The sequence below is a fragment of the Mus musculus genome, chromosome 1, assembly GCF_000001635.26.
Source record: "Mus musculus strain C57BL/6J chromosome 1, GRCm38.p6 C57BL/6J".
NCBI classification, from domain to species: domain Eukaryota; kingdom Metazoa; phylum Chordata; class Mammalia; order Rodentia; family Muridae; genus Mus; species Mus musculus.
In genome coordinates, this window is record NC_000067.6 from 136531605 (window position 1) to 136553791 (window position 22187).

Genomic DNA, 22187 nt, shown 5'->3' on the forward strand with positions numbered 1-22187 from the left:
CATTGCCTGCCAGGTCAATAAATATGTGAGAGTGTGGCCTCCGGAAGCCTGCGGCCATCAGCTTTAGCTGCTCGGAACTGCGTTCTCGGGGGCTCACGCTTGACCCTGGTGCTTATGAAACAAGGCAAAGCGGTCAGAGTATGGTCAGAGTATCACCTGTTCGTGGCTCGTGCAAGGCTCTGGGGACCACCAGTAGTAGTGTTTAGGCAGAGGAATAGGAGAACAAAAGATGCAGGCCCCGTTGAGTGTCCAGTGGGGACCAAAATGGGGACACATGGTACCTTACTTTTTTTTTAAGATTTAGTAACTTAATTTATGTATATGAGTTATATTCAGACACACCAGAAGAGGACATCAGATCTCATTACAGATGGTTGTGAGCCACCAGTACTCTATTATAACATTGCCACATTCCACTATTATTACTGCTATTCATCTCTCATTGTGCCTAATTTATAATCTGCTTTAGAACAGCTGTGTGTGCATATGAAAACACATAGTATGCATATATATATATACATATATACATATGTATATATATATAATGTAATATCTGCACATATATAGGGTTTGATATTTATTATCCATGGTTTTATGGACTACAGTGTAAACGGATGACAGCAAGCTTTCATTAAACATCACTTATTCATTCATATCAGTGATAAATGACAGCTTTTCATTGGCTCAGCTAATTCTTAACAATCCTCATGTAAGTTAGGTGGTGGCTTAGTCAGTGTTCTATTGCTGTGAAGAGATGCCATGACCACGGCAGGCAACTCTTATAAAAGGTGTTTAACTGGGGTTCGGTTACAGTTTGAGAGGGTTGGTTTCTTACATCATGGTGAAAAGCACACAGGCATGGTGCTGAAGCAGCTGAGAGCTTTACTTTCTGATCCTCAGACACAGAAGGAGAGGATGGGGCCCTGGCAGAGGCTTTTTTCTTTTTGGTTTTTGGAGACAGGGTTTCTCTCGGTAGCCCTGGCTGCTCTGTGGACCAGGCTTGCCTCAAACTCTGAGAGCTATCTGCCTCTGCCTCCTGAGTGCTGGAATTAATAGTGTGTTCCACCACAAGTCAGCTGGCATAGGCTTTTGACACCTCAAAGCCCACCCCCAGTGACAAACTTCCTCCAGCAGGGCCACACCTTCTAATCTGTCTCAAACAGCTCCACTCGCTGGTGACTAAGCATTCAAATCTATAGACCTATAGGGACCATTCTCCTTCAGACCACGACAGGTACTATTACTATCTCTGTGTCAAAGTTAAGAAAAATGAAGCATGAAAGAGTCAAAGAGGAACAACAATATGAACTAACCAGTACCCCCAGAGCTCATGTCTCTAGCTGCATATGTAACAGAAGATGGCCTAGTTGGCCATCTTTGGGAAGAGAGGCCCCTTGGTCTTGCAAACTTTATATGCCCCAGTACAGGGGAACGCCAGGGCCAAGTAGTGGGAGTGGGTGGTTAGGGGAGCAGGGTGGGGGAAAGGTATAGGGGACTTTTGGGATAGCATTTGAAATGTAAATGAAGAAAATATCTAATAAAAAATTGAGGGGGGGGAAAAAGAGTTGGGGCTGAAGAGATGGCTCAGCCGTTAAGAGCGCCGACTGCTCTTCTGAAGGTCATGAGTTCAAATCCCAGCAACCACAACCATTCATAATGAGATCTGATGCCCTCTTCTGGGGTGTCTGAAGACAGCTACAGTGTACTTACATATAATTAATAAATAAATCTTAAAAAAAAAAAGGAGTTAAAGAGACTTGCCCAGTGTCACATGATGATAAATAAGGAGCCCAGGTGCTCTAGATGGGACATCTATTTTTGGTCAAGAGTAGAATCCAAAAACTGGCTGCACAGTGCAGTCACCCAGTAGCTTTTTAGAACTCCCAACACTTGAGCTCTGACTGACACCCAGAGATTCAGATTTGATTGGTCTGGGAAGCAGATGACTCCTAAATGAGTTTATAAAGCTTCCTAAGTATTTTGTATTGTGCCGCCAGGATGAGAATTGACTATATGTCAGTTAGTAATACTTATCCAACAAGCCTAGCTGTCCTTCAGCAGATGAATAAATTTAAAAAAAAAAAAGGCATATACCTGCACAAGCAAATTTAATTACAAAGGAAAGTGAAGTTGCTGGGTGTGGTGTACACACCTGTAGTTCTAGGATTTGGGAAGTGGACGGATGTTCTTGGATAGGACTTTGGCTCAGTTCCCAGCATCCACATGGCAGCTCACAGTTGTCTGTATCGCTAGTTGCAGGGGATGTGACCACCTCTTCCATCCTCCACAGGCTCTGTATACATGTGGTGTACATACATGCGTGCCGGCTAAACACCCATGCACATGAACATTAAAAAGGAAAGCAAGCCTGTGCAAGACCACTCTCGACTACAAAGGGAATATAGTGAGTTCAAGGCCGCTGTAGGTGGCATGAAACCCCATCTCGATAAAGAGGAAGGGGACCTGAGTTGTGCTAGGAACTGAGATCACAGAGGATCTGCATGCCAGACAGAATGTTGGAATTAAAGACATGCCACTGGCCTGGCTGAACTCCTGCAGTTTTGAGCCCGGTCAATATCTACTGCATATGAGAAACTATGTATGTATGTATGTATGTATGTATGTATGTATGTATGTATGTATGCCCTTCCCCCAGCCTTGAACAGGCTAGATAGACCGCGTTTGCCACAGTTGATCTTCCACTGATCTAGGTGGAGTCCTCCCTCCTTACCACACCTGCAATTTCCTACTGGAGCAGACTGCCCGCTGAGCTTGCTTTGCAACCCAATCCAGCTGAAACAAAAGCTGGGTCTTCGGCTCTCCCTATAGAAATACAGTGCTAAATATTAAACTTTGAGCCTTAATCAGAAACTTTTGTCTTGGCTTCATCCTTCTCCCCTCCCCTCGTACCCCCATCCTTTTTCATTTCCAGCCTCCCTTTCAGGTACCCAGTTCATCCATGGCTGCTGGACAGCTACATTTATTTATTTATTGACTCATTGTGGTGTCTCCACTAGTACAGTGCTAATTCATTTCATTCGGATGTATGCTCTGTGGTGGGATTGCTGGGTCCTAAGTAGCCCCCTTCCTGCCAGCCCCGCCTTAGCTCCAGAGTCCCTCAGAGCAGCACAAACGGGGGTTTTTCAGAATTTAACCAGATCACATGATTCCTTCCCTTGATTCTAATGGCTCTTTTGGTTTGCCAGCTCTGTTTTTGTTTTTTTGTTTTTTGTTTTAAACAGGATCTCTCTGCAGAGCCCAGGCTGGTTTCAAACAAATGACCATCCTGTTGCAGCCTCCAAAGTGCTGGGATTACAGATGTACTCTGCAATGGTTTAGCCAAAGCTAAAGACCCTACATACCCCACCCTTCCTCTTCCTAACCAGCTCTGTGGTTGCTGCTTCCTGCTCATCCGACCCGAGCACCACAGGATTCCCCAGTGCCTTAGATCTCAGACTTGCCGGTCTCTGCTTCCCACGTACTTCCCAGGAATTGCCTGCTTGGCTTCTTCATTTCTTGTAGATCACCGTTCATATTTCACAATATTGGCGAAGTCTTCCTTGCCCACTGTAATAGACTGTGTGTCCCTCCTGCCCAGGTTCATAAGCAAGAAGCTCTGGGCCCTTGTGTGATGGTATTAGGGAGGCATTCCTTGAGGGTGATTAGATTATGAGATGAGAGGAGTGTAGCCCTTGGAAGTGAAACTAGCATTCTCTCCTTAGAGTTTGACTACATCTGGAATCAACTAAAACCCAAACACCTGGGCATGCCTGTGAGGGATTTCTTTTTTCTTCTCAGAATCATCTGAGGTGGGAAGATCCACTCTATACCTAGATCATCTGCGGTCAGAAGGCCCACTCTAAATCCGAGCCGTGCCTCTGATGGCAGACCATATAAAGGATGTGAAAGAAGGAAGCTTTGCCTTCTTGTCTTCTCGATCGCTGGTAAGTTCATCTATCCTGCTGCTGAAACGCTCCCTTTGTGGGTATTAGAACCACTTCTTTAGGATTCTAATGTATTCTAAAGACCAGCTGAGACATCCAGCCTCATAAACTGACTGCCCATCAGATTCTGGGACTTTGTGTCTGGAAACAGCCATTGTTGGACTAACCAGACTACAGCCTGGAAGCCACTTGCAGCAAGAATATCTTGTGGATACACAACTAAAAAGTTTATGACCTCTGGCATAGGCAGGAAATATTAGTTAGGACATCCAGGAGGAGAAAGAATTCTGGGATAGAGCCGGGCACAGGAAGATCCACCCAGGGAAGATGTGAGGAGATGGACGGATGGTACCTGAGCACAGGTAACCAGCCACATGGCAGGATGTAGGTTGGAATAATTGGGTTATCTAAGTTACGATCCAGTCAGAAAAGAGCCTAGCTATACGGCCAAGGTATTTGTAAAAATATTTTGAGTCTGAGTCTTATGTCTGGAAACATGGGACAGGGAGGAAGAACTAGACCAAAACTAAATCCCACCGGGCAGTGGTGGCACACGCCTTTAATCCCAGCACTTGGGGGGCAGAGGCAGGTGGATTTCTGAGTTCGAGGCTAGCCTGGTCTACAAAGTGAGTTTCAGGACAGCCAGGGCTACACAAAGAAACCCTGTCTTGAAAAAACAAAAAAACAAAAAAAACAAAAAAACAAAAACAAAAATAAGACCAAAACCAAAAAAGCCCCCTAAATCCCCTTTGAATAGAGACTCATTCTCAGAGTCTTTTTCCTCAAGAAACCCCTGACTAATACAACTACTACCTTAAAGGCTCCAGAACTGGGTGTGGCAACTGGCCCAAGGAGGGTTCAGTGACATCTGGATGCTGAGAGCTTTCCCAGGAGCTCCACGGCTTTTTCCCTGCAGATGTTGCCACTGGAACAATGAGTGGCCGACCCTCTGCTGGGTTGGCACCACTTTCTCCCAGGGGATTCTCAATTCCTTGTTCCTGTTTTTAACTTAAAAATAACTTCTGCTCATTTTAGATGAAGTTGCATTAAATATTAAGTGTTACTTATCTTTTTAAGTGTTATTTTATATACAATTATTATATGCCAATTCAAAGCACAATGAATGTCAGAGAGTAAAAATAAGAGGTATGATGTGGCCGCGGAACATGTTAGCCTTGACTGGATCCTTGAACAAAAGCAACGATAGAGATGAGGGGCATTATTAAGATATCCGTCATTGTCGTAGGTAGGGCTTCTATTGCTGGGATGAAACACCATAACCAAAGAGCAAGTTGGGGAGGAAAGAACTTATTTGAAATATTCCATATTTCTGTTCACCACCCACCATGGCCTGTGCCCTCTTTCATCAGTCACTAATTAAGAAAATACCCTACAGCTGGATCTTATGGAGGCCTTTACTCAATTGAGCTTCCTTCTTTTCAGATAACTCAAGCTTGTGTCAAGTTGACATAAAACTATCCAGCACAGTCACTTTGGGAGTTAAAAATTAGAAAGTTTTGTTTCGTTTTGTTTTGCCTGCACGTATGTCCATATACAACATGTGTGCAGTACCCATGGAGGCCAGAAGAGGGCATTGGACCCCCGCCCAAGACAGAAGTTGCAGATAATTGTGAGCCACCACGTGGGTGCTGGGAATTGATCCTAGGCCCTCAGCAAGAGCAGCCAGTTCTCCTAACCACTGAGCCACCTCTTGCTGCCTCTTGGCTTGACTGTGACGGGCACTTCTCAGCAGTCATGGACAAAGGATGCAGCAGGGACGAGCCTGACCAGGTCAATCATTCATAGAGCCATGAGGTTCGTTCCTTTACACAGCCCAGTGGCTGTATTCTTCATCTGAGTGGACCCAGCTAAGGGCAGGCTTTTCTCAGAGGGATCTTTTAGCCCAGCCCCTACGGAGAGCCTATGGCTACGTATGTTAACTGATCCCATGCTGCAGAAGCACTGTAAACCATTGTGCATTTGCCAGTGCAGTTCAGTGACATCACCTTTCTTGGTTCTGTGGTAAAGACAGTTGTGCCAGGCATGACTGGCTAAGCAGACCACAGAGCTGTAAAGGCTCTAGTGACGTGCACATCACATCTCTATTTTAATTTGCCTTGGCAATCTACCCCAACATAGTGAAGTTCTTGTGTGACACGCTACCACTGTATCTCCCAAAACCAGCAGACACAAACATCATACAAAACAATCGATCCAGAGGAGGGTGGGCTCATAAGTGATGGCCAGCAGCCGTCCAGTGTCTTTGGGGTCCTGAGGAAGTAAATGGTGAATCTATCCAATGAGCCCAATTCTGCATAGTATTATATCTTCTATTGAGATTAGGAGTGTGTGCACAGGGTGGCTAAGAGAGGGGAATCCTCCACCTCAAACATTTTCTAACTCTTCTTTTAAAGCTCAATTTCTATAGTTAATTTCTACAGTTAATATCATTTATTAATTTATTTTATGTCTATGAGTGCACTGTAGCTGTCTTCAGACACACCAGAAGAGGGCATCAGATCCCATTACAGATGGTTGTGAACCACCATGTGGTTGCTGGGAATTGAACTCAGGACCTCTGGAAGAACAGTCAGTGCTCTTAACCGCTGAGCCATCTCTCGAGCCCCTAGAGTTAATCTCTCTTCCTTCCTGCCCCTCCCCCTGTTATCGATCTGTCCACTATCTCTCGTATTCTTGGCGGATATCTTCTTCCTCGTTCTCTATGTGAGTCTGCTTTAGTGCTCCACTCCAGATCTACATCCTTAACTACAAGATGCTCGTGTGACAGAGAAGAGCAGGGGTGGGGGGAAACCCCAGGGGCCCAGCTCTGTCTGCAGTCAGGGTTTGCTGATCTGAGCCTTTTCAGTTTCATGAAGCAATTAAACTTCTCTGACTAATAACTAAAATCACTGCCAAGCATTTGGGCTGGGGTGGGTAGGTTGCCAAAGGCAGTTGCCTAAGTGATGTGTGTGATCAGCAGATTGGGCAAAAGATCAGCAGTTATGAAACAGAACAGAGTCCATTCACCCCAATCCTGTGGCCCGGGGCCCCCCAGTGCAGGTACCTGGCAAGTAGGGAAGCTGTTGTCTGACCTTCCCCACATACTGCCTGAGCCAGACACCCAAGGAAGGAGAAGGAACCAGACAGGACAAGGTTGCAGGGTATCTTGGTTAGGGATTTACTGCTGTGAGCAGACACCATGACCAAGGCAACTCTTTTTTTTTTTTTAATTTATTTATTTTATATAAATGTGAGTACTCTGTTGCTGTCTTCAGATACACCAGAAGAGGGCATCAGATCCCATTACAGATGGTTGTGAGCCACCATGTGGTTGCTGGAAATTGAACTCAGGAACTCTGGAAGAGCAGTCAGTGCTCTTAACCACTGAGCCATCTCTCCAGCCCCCGACCAAGGCAACTCTTAAAAAGGACAACATTTAATTGGGGCTGGCTTACAGGTTTAGAGGTTCAGTCCATTATCATCAAGGCAGGAGCTTGAAAGCATCCAGGCAGGCATGGAGCAGGAGGAGCTGAGAATTCTACATCTTCATCTGAAGGCTGCTAGCAGAAGACTGACTTCCAGGCAGCTTGAATGAGGATCTTATAGCCCATGCCTACAGTGACACACCTACTCCAACAGGGCTACACTCTCTAATTGTGCCACTTCCTGGGCTGAGCATATACAAACCATTACATGGGGAAAGCAGGAAGGGGTCAAATTCTGCTAGCAGTTTGCCTAAGGACAGGAGTGGGACGTAGGGTACTCTGTGGGGAAATTAAGAAGGGCTTCTTGTTATCGCTACAGGCTCCTGAAGTTTTTAGGGTGTGCAGGAAAGTGTGTAGCCTCCATTTCTCTAGCTTTGCTTCCAGACTTCCAGATAGAGTCATAGTATAGGTTGGTATGGGAAACTAAGGCCCAGGTAGACCAGCAGGCCAATTCACACATGCATTCCCACCAGTCTTCAGTAGATGGCTATCTGATAGTACAAGTGTAGCCTGCCTTGCCCAGCTTTTGGATAGAAAAGAGAAATGTTTCCATTGTCCTGTTCATTGAAAAGTGTAGCGTGGTGGCGCACACCTTTAATCCCAGCACTTGGGAGGCAGAGGCAGGCGGATTTCTGAGTTCAAGGCCAGCCTGGTCTACAAAGTGAGTTCCAGGACAGCCAGGGCTACACAGAGAAACCCTGTCTTGGAAAACCAAAAAAAAAAAAAAAAAAAAGAAAAGAAAAGAAAAAAAAAAGAAAAGTGTACCACCTGTCCACTGTTCCCTTTACATCTGCAGGTGAGTATACCCCACACCCTCCCTGTTGCCCTCCAGTGGGTTGGTACCCTGCCACTAACTCACAGGAGGAATAGGAGGAATGGCATATACACACACACACACACACACACTTATTGCTTTAGGTCATCATAAGGATGATTTGACCTTTGACAAAAGGAAACCCATCCAAGTCTCACCCTTTGATTAGAAAGACTTTTGACACTGCATTGCCGCTGTGGCATTGAAAAGTTATTGAGGTTTCCAAGGCTTCATGCCCATGGCCCATGCACGACTCAGAAAACACTCTTGGAAAATTCATACAAAGTGTTACATTCAATTGAAGCTCACGGTGATGTTTCTAAGACGCACCCGTAGCACGTGAAGCTGCTACGTTTCTGGCAATTCCTAGGTAGATATAGATAGCCCTTGCTGGTCATATGATCTGTCTGCAGGGAACAAGGCATTAGTCCGTAAACTTTCCCAAAGGTTCATGGCCTGTTGCACATGCTTAGGATCCTGCAGGTTATCCTCATCGCCTCTGAAGTAGAGATGCAATTACCAGAAAGTTCACTGGCTCCTAACACGATGCCTCAGAGGGCCTTTTATTTTATTTGGAGCTTTGCACTGAGCCTCAGAAGGACTTAGAGCATGTGCAGTGATGTGCATACAGCTGACTCAGCAGTAAGGAAGCCGACTCCTCCTTGACAGCCCTCCTAGCTTTATTCTGCTGAAGTTGAAGTATTGAGGGAGACACTTTGTAATCTCCCAGTTCCCAAACCTAATCCTGACTGTAACTGTTGCGAAACGCACAGATGTGACATCGTAGACATTTTACTCCCTGGGTATTTTCTAAATCCTCCCCGTCCTCCCGGGCAGGAATGGGCCTCCTTTTAAAGCGCACAGTGATTTATGCAAAGAGACTTGGTTCCTGGAAGTTCCGAGCCTGCTTATCACAAAGCATTAAGCAGGCATTCAGGGAGAAGTCTGGAGAAGTCATCACGGTGAGGTTTTTGGCACAGGCAGAGAAGGGCTTTTCTTAAAAGAGCACATGGGGACTGGAATGCTCCCAAGACCTTTCTTTCCTTTTTTGTCCACGAAGTTAACTTCAGAGTAGATTTGTGCAGAGAAAAGGCAGGACCCTGGTTAGGAGGCGTCATCAGAGCTACGGCATCCATGCTTGGCCAAGTGGGGCGCTCAGTGTCTCTCCTCTCAGAGTTATCCCCGGCTCCTGAATGTGTTCCTCAGGCATCACCCCCTCCGGCTCAAAACCAGTGACTTCTTGGCTGCTGAAGCCTGTGGCCCCTACATGCTTATAGAGAGAGGTTTCCCATGGGGACAGCCCCACTCCCCAAATATCTCCCTAAATAAGCTTTCCTAGTGCTGAGATTTGTACTGTTGATCATGATGCAGGGTTAAAGTCTTACACAATCTGTAAAGACTATGGCCAGGTGAAGTTTTGCGATATTTTAATTTTATTTGAGGAGACCAGAGCTTTTTCTAAGTTGTGGGGGTTTGTACACGGGTATATAGTAGATGCTAAGGTCTGGGGAAGAGCCTGTTCTTTCCCCATCCCCCACCCCTTCCAAAGGTTTATACTTCTTAGAAGCAATTCCTTTTTCCCCTAGCACCCAGTGCAGGGCCTGGCCTGTGCCAGCTCCCAGAAGTCCTTAACCTCCACTGTCTGCTGTCCTTCCTGGGGGATCTGTTTGTTGGCTGTAGACAGATCTAGGGGCAGATAACAAGGCTGACAGCTCTGCCGTTTACTTAGTTGCAGGGCTGTGATCTGGAGAGGCAGATGGCTGAGGAAGAGGCTGGCTGCTTCTTTGACACACCACAACCCCCAGGTTCGTCTGCCAGCAGCAGCAGCAGCAGCAGCAGCAGTGAGGGAAACAGGGACTCAGCTTCTTCCAGCTCCAGGGGAGCTTGCTGCTGGGCACACAGGGTTATCTGAGGTCTCCATCTAACTCCATTTACCCTCTCACTGTGCTTCTCCGGCTGGGGCGAAGGAAATCCAGGTCTGTATAACATTAGTCTAAGATTGCGTAAGTACAGCAGTCCATGACCTGAGCTTTGATCCCTGCTCCATTATCTTCCTGTGTGACCTTAGGCAAACAGGCCTTTGTTGCTCAAAACTCTACAGTGTGGTGATACTGCAAGGGCCACCCGAGAGGGGTTGGCAGGGGTACTGCTTCAGATCCTCAGTTCTATGTGGGCTGTAGTGTGGACGCTGATAACTGGGAGAGAAGTCAAATTCGGATTCTGATTTGTTGGCCTGTGCTGGGCCTGAGTGTGATGCTGGTTCCTGGTTCATCATGGTTTACCAAAGGCTTGGCATACATACGGCTCGTGCTCCAGGGATGCAGCCGCTGGTAGTAACAAGTCACACCAGCTGCCCTGGGATTGCGTTCAGATGGTTATCTGTAGAGTTTATAGTTCTAAAGGAAGGTGATAGCGTGTAGCTTCCCCCTGAAGCATGCTCCCTCTGCACAACCCCTGAAAGCAAGAGCTTCCCTGTTTACCTCTTCTAGGAAGGTTTTTTTGTGACCCTTGCAGGTATTTCTCCTCTTTGACTAAGTTAAGAGATGTATGGTTTCTAAAAGTTTTAACTCCTAAGAGCTTGGAATAAAGCTTACACTTTATATGAGAAATCAAGAATTCACAATGTTGGGGCTGGAGAGATGGCTCAGCGGTTAGGAGCACTGACTGCTCTTCCGAAAGTCCTGGGTTCAGGTCCCGGCAGTCACACAGTGGCTCACATCCATCCTGGATGGGATCAGATGCCCTCTTCTGGGGTGTCTGAGGACAGCTGTAGGGTACTTACATAGAATAAAGAGATAAATCTTTAAAGAAAAAAAAAGAATTTACAGTTTTGCAGCAGTGTAAGTATACTTGTGTCTGCAGACACAATCAGTGTGTGTGCGTGAGTGCATGCCTCTCTCTGTATGCACGCAATGCATGTGTGTGTTTGTGCATATATGCATGGCTATGCATATGTGTGTGAGGAAACTGAAATAGAAAAAAATATTAGTTTTCTATAACAGTCTCTCCAGATTTCCACAATGCAACCAATATTGTTCTGGAAGATGCCTTCCTGAGACAGAAGCAGGTGAGTTCAAGGCCAGCCTGGTCAACAGAAGTTCTGGGGGCCAGCCTGGGTGGCATAACCACTCCTTGTTCTCTTCTCTTCCCTCCTTTTCCTTTTCCTTTTTCCTTTTTCCTTTTCCTTCCTTTCTTCCTTCCTTCCTTCCTTTCTTTTTTCTTTTTACTAAAGTGGCCTCTGCTAGTGCAACAGAATAATGACTAAATTGGAGTCCAGTTCTCTACAGATCTTCTTCACTTGCTTTTCACAGTTTGGGTTTTTGTTGTTGTTTTTGTTTTAAGAAAATTCTACATTTGCGTCAAGCTCAAGTGCCCTGCAAGAATTTGTTCTAGGTAAAGGGATGTGCCTTGGCCCGTCTCCCAGACAAGCATTGTTTCTAGTTAGCCTTCTCCAATCTTCACATCATTCCGACGACCCCTAGTATCCTTGTGACTGACTTCATTTTACAGATGACAGACCTGGGTCTGTACGAGTCTGGTGGGCTCCACACAGTACTTGGTGTACTGAAGCTGAGCAGGAAGACATCTTTGTTTGTGTGTTTGTGTGTGTGTGTGTGTGTGTGTGTGTGTGTGTACTAGAATTGAATCTGGGGGCCTGTGTATGCCATGGTGGTCAAGAGCTCTGCCAGTGAACTACATGCCCATCTCTGAAGACCGAGGAGTAGGTTGGAAATTCTGGTCTTTCCTAGAGGCCCCCTCTTCATTCTGGATTAGTCCTGCATTCCACTGGTGAGTTTGACTTAAAAGGCAGCTCAGGGTGCCCTGGCCATCTGGACATTGGCCATGGAGCAGTTGTCACTTGTCCCTCAGAGGAGGCTGCATTTCTATGGTGGAGGATGTGGCCCCAGTCCATGATGCACCAGTTTGTTTACAAAGCACTTAGCCGTCCCCGCCCCACCCCCCCCCACCCCACCCCCCCCACCCCCACCCCCCCAGCAGGACCCATGTAAATGTGTTGTTTATCATTCATCAGCTCTACTCTCTTAGTGGTGCCCCCCCCAGGGCCCACCCCCCTCAACACTCACCCCACCCCCCACCCCCACCCCCACCAGACTCCATGTTCCTGCTAGCAGGTTGCGTCTGGGTGAAGACTGGCTGAAGGGACTGAGGAATCTCCTGCGGCAGCCAACTCTGCACATCCCAGAAAAAGCTCCTGAAGCAAACCATCCCTGGAGTCTCTGAGATGGCAGAGCAGCCAAGTGTAGCAAACACAGTGTGTGGTTTCAGTCCTGTCTAGCGGTGCAGATCTTGCTGAGATTCATTGTTGACCCATAAAGCTTCTAAAACTTAGAACGTGTGTCTGATTATACAAACGTTAGAAAGCTATCCTGCTGGTGGTGCTGAATTGGTCAAGGGCTTACCCGGCGGGCACAAGGCCCTGTGTTCAGCTTCCAGTACAGCATAAACTGAGCGTGGTGGTACACTAGTCCCAACTCTTAGGGGGTAGAGGCATGAGGCCATTAGCTACAGCAAGTTCAAAGCCAACCTGGGCTACATGAGCCCTTGTCTTTGAGAGAGAGAGAGAGAGAGAGAGAGAGAGAGAGAGAGAGAGAGAGAGAGAGGAAGCAAGCAAGCTCATTTGTAAAAAATAACAAAACAACAAACACAGAATGTATATGGATAGCCCTCGTGACAATGGCTTTACTGATGGTTTCTGCCTAGGCTTTTACACACTCACCCACACCAATAACTACATCTCGCCTCCAGCTGTATCTTGCTTTTCTCATCTGACTCTATCTGGACACAACTCCTGAGTGTTTTCTTTAGGATAGAAGTGCTTTTGTGTGGATGAGCATGACAGGTCTGTCTTGGGAAGCCTGGGTCTTGCGATGTCCTGGAGTCAGCGTTTAGAATATTAATTTCCACTGCTCGTGTGAAAGGGGTGGGTGACCTGGCTGAAAATGACGTCTCAGCAGAACTCACGTTTCGGGTTGAGTATCTTTTAATCTACCGGTTAACAAACCATTTCTCATCCTAATGGGGCGCTCTGTCCCCTGTCTCTGGGAGAGGGAGAGGGAGAGGGAGAGGGAGAGGGAGAGGGAGAGGGAGAGGGAGAGGGAGAGGGAGAGGGAGAGAGAATCCCATTTAATTCACATTTTAATTCCCTTTCTTTTCCCCTGGTTTCCCTGGCCTTATGTAGTGCAGGTTGGCCTGAAGCCCACACTCCTCCCGCTTCTTCCTGTCAAGCGCTGAGGTTCCAGACGTGGACAATCATGCCCAGCTCGGGCTTTCCTTCAAGGTTGGAAAGCACAGGTAAGAGCAGAGGCGCCTTCCAAGAACCTCACAGAGCCTTCCAGCTGATTTCTTGACTGGTGGTCTCTCTACTCTGGTGACAAATTATGAAGCCACAAGCCAGGGATCTACTCTCCACATTTCTGTGCTCATTTCTGCTGAGAAACCTATTTCTCACAAACCGATGCACTAGTGACAAGCCAACATGTGACGAAAGGAAACAATCCACAACACACAAGCACACAAGAAACCAGAGAAAAGCCAAGCTGAGTCCAGCTTTCCAGGTTGCAAAGACCAAATGTTTGAAGCAGACCCTCGCCTTGGGGAAGACTTTCACAGGCTTTCCTGAAGGGGTTCAAATTTGCTTTCTCTCCTTGATGACACGGAGGGGATCTGTAGAAATTACCTCCTACAGTGCCCCCCTGAAGCCCACTTACAAATGTTACCTAATAAGAGGTTTCATGCTGGGTGTGGTGGAGCACACTTGTAGTCTCAGCATTCTGCAGGCTTGAAGCAGGAGGGCTGTGAGTTCAAGGCCGCCATGGGCTACAGTGAGATCCTGTCTTAAGACACCAAAAAATGGGGACTGGGGAAAATGGCTCAGTTGGTAAAGGCTTTGCTTTTGCAAACACAAGGTTTTGAGTTCAGGCCCCAGAATCTACATAAAAAGCCAGGTATGGCCTCATGTACCTGTAAACTGTAGGTGGGAGGGCAGGCTTGAGCTGTGGAGATAGGGCCTGGTGACAAAATATGAGAAATACTGGGGCTTGCCAGTTGTCCAGCCTAGTCAAACACAGCCTCCAGGTTCAAGGAGAGGCCCAGGTTGAAGACTAGTGTCAAATATCCGGGCAGTGGTGTTGCACATCTTTAATCCCAGCACTTAGGAAGCAGAGACAGGAGGTTCCCTGAATTCAAGTCCAGCCTGGTCTAAAGAGCAAGTTCCAGGACAGCCAGGGCTACACAGAGAAACCCTGTCTGGAAAAACAAAGACAAACAAGAATATGTTTAAATCAATAGAGAAGGACACCAAAAATACCCCTTCTCTGGTCTCTGTGGGAATGGCCTTGCACCTGAGCACATTGGCACACACATGTGCATACAACACACACATGCACACAACACATGCACACAACACATACATGCACACAACACATACATGTACACACCACACACATGTACACACCACACACATGCACACACCACACACATGCCCACACTACACACACATAAACCATACACATGCACACACATAACCCCTTCCTCATTTATGCCATAGATAATGAACCATCAACAATAATTCTTCTGAAAGTTTCATTTGGACTTCTTTTTTCTTTCAATTTTTATCACCTTTTATGCACTTTCTCCTCCCCCAAATTTTAACTTATGAACATGGGGTGTGTTTATATGAGGGGGGCATGTGTGTAAGCATGGTTCAGAGTGCAGGTAGAGATCAGAAAACAACCTGCTCACAACTGTCTGCTGTTCCAGATCGCTGGAATCCAATGTTCTTCTGGCCCCCACAGGTATTCTATGCAGACACATTGTCTTAGTTAAGGTTCTATTGCTGTGAAAAGACACCATGACCATGGCGACTCTTATAAAAGAAAACATTTAACTGGGGCTGGCTTACAGTTTTAGAGGTTCAGTCCAGTATCATCATGGCAGCGTGCAGGCAGGCATGGTGCTGGAGGAGCCGGGAGTTCTACCTGTCGATCTGAAGGCAGCCAGGAGGAGGTCTCTTCCACACTGGGTGGAATGTGAGCATTGGAGACCTCAAAGCCCACCCCCACAGTGACACACTTTTTCCAACAAGGACACACCTCCTAATAGTGCCACTCCTTATGGGCCATGCATTTGAACACATGAGTATGTGGGGGCCATACCTTTTCAAACTGCCACACACACAAAAACAAATATTTTTTAAAAGAAAATAAAAGTTGAAGATGTAAAAGAATAAAAGTAGAATAATTACTCGCAACCCTGTTGCCCAGGGAAACAATGTTAACATTTATGAATCTTTTTCTATTTGTGTGTTAAATATATCTTCCTTTGCCTCAGATGTTAACTTGACACAGGCCAGAGTCATCTGAGGGAGTCTCAGCTGGAGGATTGCCCACACCAAAATGGACTGTGGCCATGGCTATGAGAAATTATCTTGATTGATGTAGGAGGGCCCAGGCAAGCCTGGGTTATAGAGATGTCTCAAATACACACACGCACATGCACACACACACTCTCACACACACACTCACACTCTCTCTCTCACACACACACACACACACTCATGCACACACACACTCTCTCTCACACACACACACACACACTCTCTCACACACATATGTACACTTCCGTTTTTTCTCTAACCTCAAGTTTTTCATCTTTTAACTTTTCTGCTTGTTTGCCTGCCTTCCTGCCATCCTTGCTGCCGTCCTTTGAAGGAAGTTCCTTCCTATAGTTCTGCTTTGCAGCGGAGGGAGACAGGGAGCCTGCTTTGAGACACTCACATAGTCCAGGCGGAGCTTCAAGTCCTTACGTAGCCAGGGATGACCTTGTGCGGATTCTCCTGCCTCCGGCTCACAAGCACTGGGGTCACAGGCATGCGCCACTTTACCCAGTGTCTTTTCACAAATACTACTTGAAAATTTCTCCTAAATATTATTTCCATGGGTAGCATAAATCATCTTCCACAAGCGCACCATCACCTATTGAACCACTCTTCCTGTGTCAGAAATTCTCACAACCACAAACAATGCAGCAGCATTTTGTTATAAAACTCATATCTCCAGCAAGCCTCGAGGTATATGCTCATGAAGGAGAGCATAGACTCTCCATGGGTGTGCGATCTATAAAGGCACCGTATATGCACTGACTATACCCCTAGCCCTCGCATATGGACGTACACAGCCCTGACAGCCTCACTGACATACAACTCTTATTTCTGTAAAGTTCTGGATCATGTGGTGGGTGGAAAGTGCATCTTGAAACACTGGTTTCATTCAGTGTTTCCAGGACTACTGAAGTCACATTGTTCCGTGCTTTAATGGTTTGTAATTTGTTTGCTTGTTTGCTTGCTTGCTTTTTGACACAGTTTCTCTGTGTTTCTGACGCTGGTCTAGAACACCATTCAGCATAGGCTAGTTGGTGCTTGTAATCCTCCTGCTTCAGTTTCCTCCAGGCTGGGAGTATAAGCATGGACCGACATGCTCTGCTTTATCCTTTTGTTTTGTTGTAAAGAAATTGTGCTTTTTGCACATTTCTCAATTAAGGTGTTAGTGAGCGTCTGGCTTGGCTACTTAGTTTGGCTTTTATTTCAGTTCATTGTTTAGAATTTAAATTTTTTTTACATGTATTTAGTGTGTGTGTGTGTGCCTATGTGTGTCTGTTGTGTGTGTGAGTGAGTTTCAGTGCACACATTTGCACGGAGATCAAACTCAGGCCACCGGACTTGTAGGGTTAGCTTCTTTACCCATGGAACCATCTTGCCAGCCTATGTTGCATGGTTTTATGAGGATATTAAATATTTGTTATTTCTAGCCCAAATACTATGCCATTTTCTGGGTTACTTTTTTATTTTGTTTGCTCATTTTTGAAATACAGTAATTTAAAATTTTATGAAGTCAAATTTAATTGATATCTTATTCTGTTCTTTTCATGCATCAAATTTTTAGCTAGAAAACTCCATCCCCTCACTCAGAGCATATAGTCACCCAGGCTGGCCACCAACTTACTATGTAGCTGGGGACAGCCTTGAACTCTGATCCTTCTGCCCCCCAAGAGCACCAATACCCAGTTTTTGCTGAATTTTAAAAAAATATTACTGTATTTGAGTTTCATGAACCCATGCACTAAGGCGATAAGGCACCGTTCAGTAAGTTCTTCTGTCTCTCTCTGGTACATTGGTTATTCTAATTGAACATGAGAAAGGCCCTAAATGGCCCTGCCAGAGAACAGAGGGAAATTAGAAGCAGATACTCACTCTGTTGCGTGACATGTACTGGGCATTATCTATTTTGCTGTCAGAACGACTAGAAAATGAAAGAACAGTAAAAGCTTTAAAACCGGAGAGTTAGACAGGCAGTTTAAAAATGGAAGCTATGTGCTTGCCCATGTGCGTGGACAATGTGGAAGTAGCTTTCATTGGAAATGCATTGCCCACATGCAGGGGAATGGCAGGATGGGTTTCCTTAGTAACCTTGCCTGCTCTCTGTGTCAGGAGTATGAAGCTCGAAAGGGCCTAGGCTCGGCCACCTTCCTTCTGCGCCCCCTCCCCATGTGGGTGTGTCACTCAGCTGAGACAGGATCAGATGTCAGGGATCTTAAAAATGGATTTTTGGGTTGCAGATCCCTTTAGCTCCTTGGGTACTTTCTCTAGCTCCTCCATTGGGGTCCCTGTGTTCCATCCATTACAGCTGACTATAAGCATCCACTTCTGTGTTTGCTAGGCCCCTGCATAGCCTCACAAGAGACAGCTATATCAGGGTCCTTTCAGCAAAATCGTGCTAGTGTATGCAATGGTGTCAGCATTTGGAGGCTGATTATGGGATGGATCTCCGGGTATGGCAGTCTCTAGATGGTCCATCAGTAACCCCTGGAGCTCTTGACTCTAGCTGCATATGTATCAGAAGATGACCTAGTAGGCCATCAGTGGAAAGAGAGGCCCATTGGTCTTGCAAACTTTATATGCCTCAGTACAGGGGAAGTGGCCAGGGCCAAGAAGTGGGAGGGGGTGGGTAGGGGAGTGGGGGGGGGTAATGGGGGACTTCTGGGATAGCATTGGAAATGTAAATGAAGAAAATACCTAATTTTAAAAAAATGGATTTTGGAGAATAAACATTATTTCATGGAACATGCTCTTATAGGCATCTGTGGGGAACCTAAACAAACAAGCAAACAAACCCCAAAACCTCCTCTTCTTGCTTTATAAAGAGTGCCCAACGTGGGCTGCTAAAATACCTCAGCTGGTAAAGGCACTTGCTCTCAAGCCTCACAGCCTGAGCTCCACCCCCAAGACCCTCGGAGTGGAAGGAGAGAACCAACTTCCAAAAGTTGTCTGTCTTCTGACCTTCAACAGTGAACTGTGGTGTGTGTGCCTCCCCCCTACCCCATAAATAAATGTAAATAAATATTGTCTAATACAGCATGAGCCAATCGTAAAAGTGAGTCTAGCACTCTTTATTCCACTATATGGCGCTTTTCTTTACAGAGAAAGTAATATTTATTATCTCAAAAAGACTACTTTTGAGGGTTATTAGACTGAGCGGGCAGACTGCTGCCACAGATGACCTTTGCATCAAGTGACTCAATACAGTAAGCTCCCATTTCTCCTGTGTGTCGCAGCCAAGGGTGGATCAATGCAGGGCGACTCTGCCTCGAGTGGCCATGTGGGGACCCACTGTGCTCCCCCAAAGAGTCCACCTCCCCTTAGGTTCCTGTAGTTCTCTCATGACAGATGAGAAAAGGGACACCCTCCCCCCTTCTCAACAGAAACATTTTTATGCAACCTTCACTATCCTGGGATATAAAATAGATGAAGCAAACATATTGAAAATAAACCATACATTTTTACATATAATTTTACCATTTAAGAAGACATAGTATGTCTTCAGTATTACTTGTTGTTACTGCGAAACACTGACATCACACACCGTGTGCTTTCTTCTCAAATCACTTCTATTGTTAACCAATTAAATGGCTGGATTTTCTTTGCCTATCACTCATTCTAATATTAATATAGTAATACTAACGTATCAGTCAAAATATTTTATAGTTTTGTCATGATCCGCTTGTATGTTTCATACGTGGGGAAGAGGACCACTCATCTGTGGGTCTGGAAGAGGCCGCGGGTATAGTCAGCTGTTGAAAGGAAGGCCCCAGGTCGCTGCTAAATGAAACCTGCTTGTGAGAAAGGAAATGTTCCGATCCTCTGCGATGCTCACATCGGACACTAGATGGCACTGTCTCATAGGCAGATGGCGGCCCACTCTGCCTTTCTAATGGACTTTCAACTCCTAAGTGTAGATCCACAGGAAAATGGAAGGAGCATTATGAAACATATTCTTTCTGTTCTGAATAATGTCGAGAGGAAATATCCCTAAACATTCTTAAAATGGTTTCCATTTTTTACTACCTGAAGGCCAACACACTAGTTATGCTTTCTGAGCCCGGAGTGTCTACACTGCTTGCCTGCACACGTTGGTGTCGAAGCAGCTGATGGCTCTCCCTTTCCCTGTGTGTGTTGGTGGGGAGACTCGACAAGACATGCATTCAGAGACGCTGAAAGCTAATGCTTGTCTCTGACAGCTATCCCAGGGAATAGAGGAATGTTTCTCTCTCTCTCTCTCTCTCTCTCTCTCTCTCTCTCTCTCTCTCTCATGCATGTGGGTGATAATGTTCCCTCAAGGGAAACTGGCCAGAACTAAGAAGTCACAGAGGCTGCCAGGCTCTGAGATACCGGTGTGGGTCAGGTGTGGCTCAGATGGACTTGGGTGGTCCTCACCCAGCCTGGCTCAGCCTTCTGGTTTTGATCCTTAGCTTGTAGGTGAGGAGAATAGAGGCGAAGAAGAGCTGAAGTCCTTTGCACAAAGTCCAAGCGTAAACAATAGATTTAGGATTTTAAGGCAGGTTTGTTCATTCATTTAGTATTTCCCATGACCCTCCAGGTGTCAAAAGCTCTTAAACAGGGTCTCAAAGGCCTTGAATTTGTTATGTCTCACCCAGCCTTAAGCTCACTGGTTTTAGACTTCCAGCCCCCTTCATGCTGGGATTACAAAGGGATGTTCCCATGCCATCTATAAGTTCACCCTGAAGTCATGCTTTGTTGTTGTTGTTGTTGTTTTGTTTGTTTGTTTAGTGTTTTGGGGTGTTGTTGTTGTTTTTGTTTTTTGTTTTTGTTTTTGTTTTTTTGGAGACAAGGTTTCTCTGTATACTCCTGGCTGTTCTGGAACTCTGTAGATCTGGCTGGCCTCAAATTCAGAGATCCACCTGCCTCTGCCTCTGCCTCTGCCTCTGCCTCTGCCTCTGCCTCTGCCTCTGCCTCTGCCTCTGCCTCTGCCTCTGCCTCTGCCTCTGCCTCTGCCTCTGCCTCTGCCTCTGCCTCTGCCTCTGCCTCTGCCTCTGCCTCTGCCTCTGCCTCTGCCTCTGCCTCTGCCCCCCCCAGTGCTGAGATTAAAAGTGAACTCCACCCAACTTGAAGTCAAGTTTTAAAATTTGCTTTGAAAACATTTGTCATAAGCCAGCTGTAGGGACAGTGTAACTTCAGGGTGTCTTCTGAACTCCGTGGATATAGCATATCACGTTTCCCTGGTTAGCTGATTACCATGGGGGCCTAGACTGAACCGAATTAGCACGGTGGTGGCGATAAATGTTTTGTTCACCATTTTCAACAGGGTCTGACTGAGCAAGTAGGCGCTCGAGACCAGTTTGTCAGACAAAGAATCAGAGTGATCACAGTATAAAATAAAGATAAAGATGAAAATAGACATGTTCTACTTCCCTCTGATTTGTTCTTGTATTTGTAGGAAGTCAAGATGAGAAGTTATTTTATCATATTTTTACTATTTTAAAAAGCAATTAAAACAACTCAGAAAATTTACATTTGAAATCAAGATCGGTGAGGGGGCAGAGCTCCTATCCTGAAATAGCTGCTGTTCCTAGGGGATTCAGCACACAGTGGCAGAGAGATGGTCACCGCAAGCCTTCAAGCAGGTGAAATAAAAACTCTGCTTCCCAGCACGCAGAGGAGAGATTGGCCTTGAAGGTTAGGCCTGGGAAGGAGGACAGGCAGGTGTGGGTGGTGATGGATGGTGCATCTGCTCTCTGCCACCCCCAGAGGCCCGATCCCCATCTTTGTCTCTGCAGAAGCGAGCTTGGTACGCCCAGCACCTACCTTCTCCAGCAAGTCCCCACTTCTAACTTTTGCACTAAATCTCAACCTTTAATAAGAAGCAGCTCTTGGTATCAGCAATAGTTCTGGATCCTCCTCTGCCCGCTGTCAGGTTTGTGGGTTTTATTTTTGTGTGTGTAATTGGAAAATTCCCTCGTGGGACTGGGGAGGAACATTAATGTCACTATAGAGATGGGCTCTTGGTCCAACCTATAGGATTGGGCAAGCTTCCGAAAGTGAAGCCCATCAAAGAGGTGAGGGTCAGCTGGGCAATTTCCAGCGTCATTTTGGTGGGACTTTGGTCTTTGTTCTGTGCTATTAGGGGAGGGTAACTGCCTGGGCACGATGAGGCCTCAGCCAGCAACTGGAAGCATAAAACACATTTATGACCCCTGCAGTGGCAGAGCCTGTGGCTGCCTGTGAGATCCAGGACCAGGACTGGTTTGGCCTTATTTGAGAGGCATTTCTACAACTCCTAAAGTCCCGTCAGGGATGTCCCTCCTCCTACATCTTACCTCTCTCTCGTCCCATTATCTTCTCCAAAGATGGGGGAAAGATTATTCGGATTATATTCAAAATATACACGCACGCACGCGCACATGCGCGCACCCAAGCACCCTCGTCTTATCTCTGATCCGGAACCATTATTTTGTTGGAAAGTGTAATGGAAGGTTTTTATTTCTCACTATAATAATCTTGTGATTGAATGTTGGCCTGGTGGAAGCTTTGCTGACACAGTTCAAAGGTAGGAAAGATTTGCATGTGAGGCA

At 46.2% G+C, this 22187-nt stretch overlaps 1 protein-coding gene across 6 annotated transcripts in view; it reads left to right on the forward strand.

The window, feature by feature from the left end:
- Kif14 (kinesin family member 14) overlaps positions 1–22187 on the forward strand; it is an 89638-nt gene that overhangs the window by 65304 nt on the left and 2147 nt on the right. For 2 of the 6 annotated variants that reach the window (XM_011248039.2, XM_006529730.3), the window contains exons 32-36: positions 3799–3944; positions 9973–10219; positions 11246–11310; positions 13444–13556; positions 21393–21529. In XM_011248039.2, the coding sequence (XP_011246341.1) occupies positions 3799–3863 (65 nt within the window). In that variant the 3' untranslated portion in view covers positions 3864–3944; positions 9973–10219; positions 11246–11310; positions 13444–13556; positions 21393–21529. Of the gene's footprint in view, positions 1–2290; positions 2405–3798; positions 3945–9972; positions 10220–11245; positions 11311–13443; positions 13557–18461; positions 18578–21392; positions 21530–22187 lie in introns of those variants that run through there. The other 4 variants (XM_011248040.2, XM_011248044.2, XM_011248046.2 and 1 more) reach the window with 3 other exon arrangements.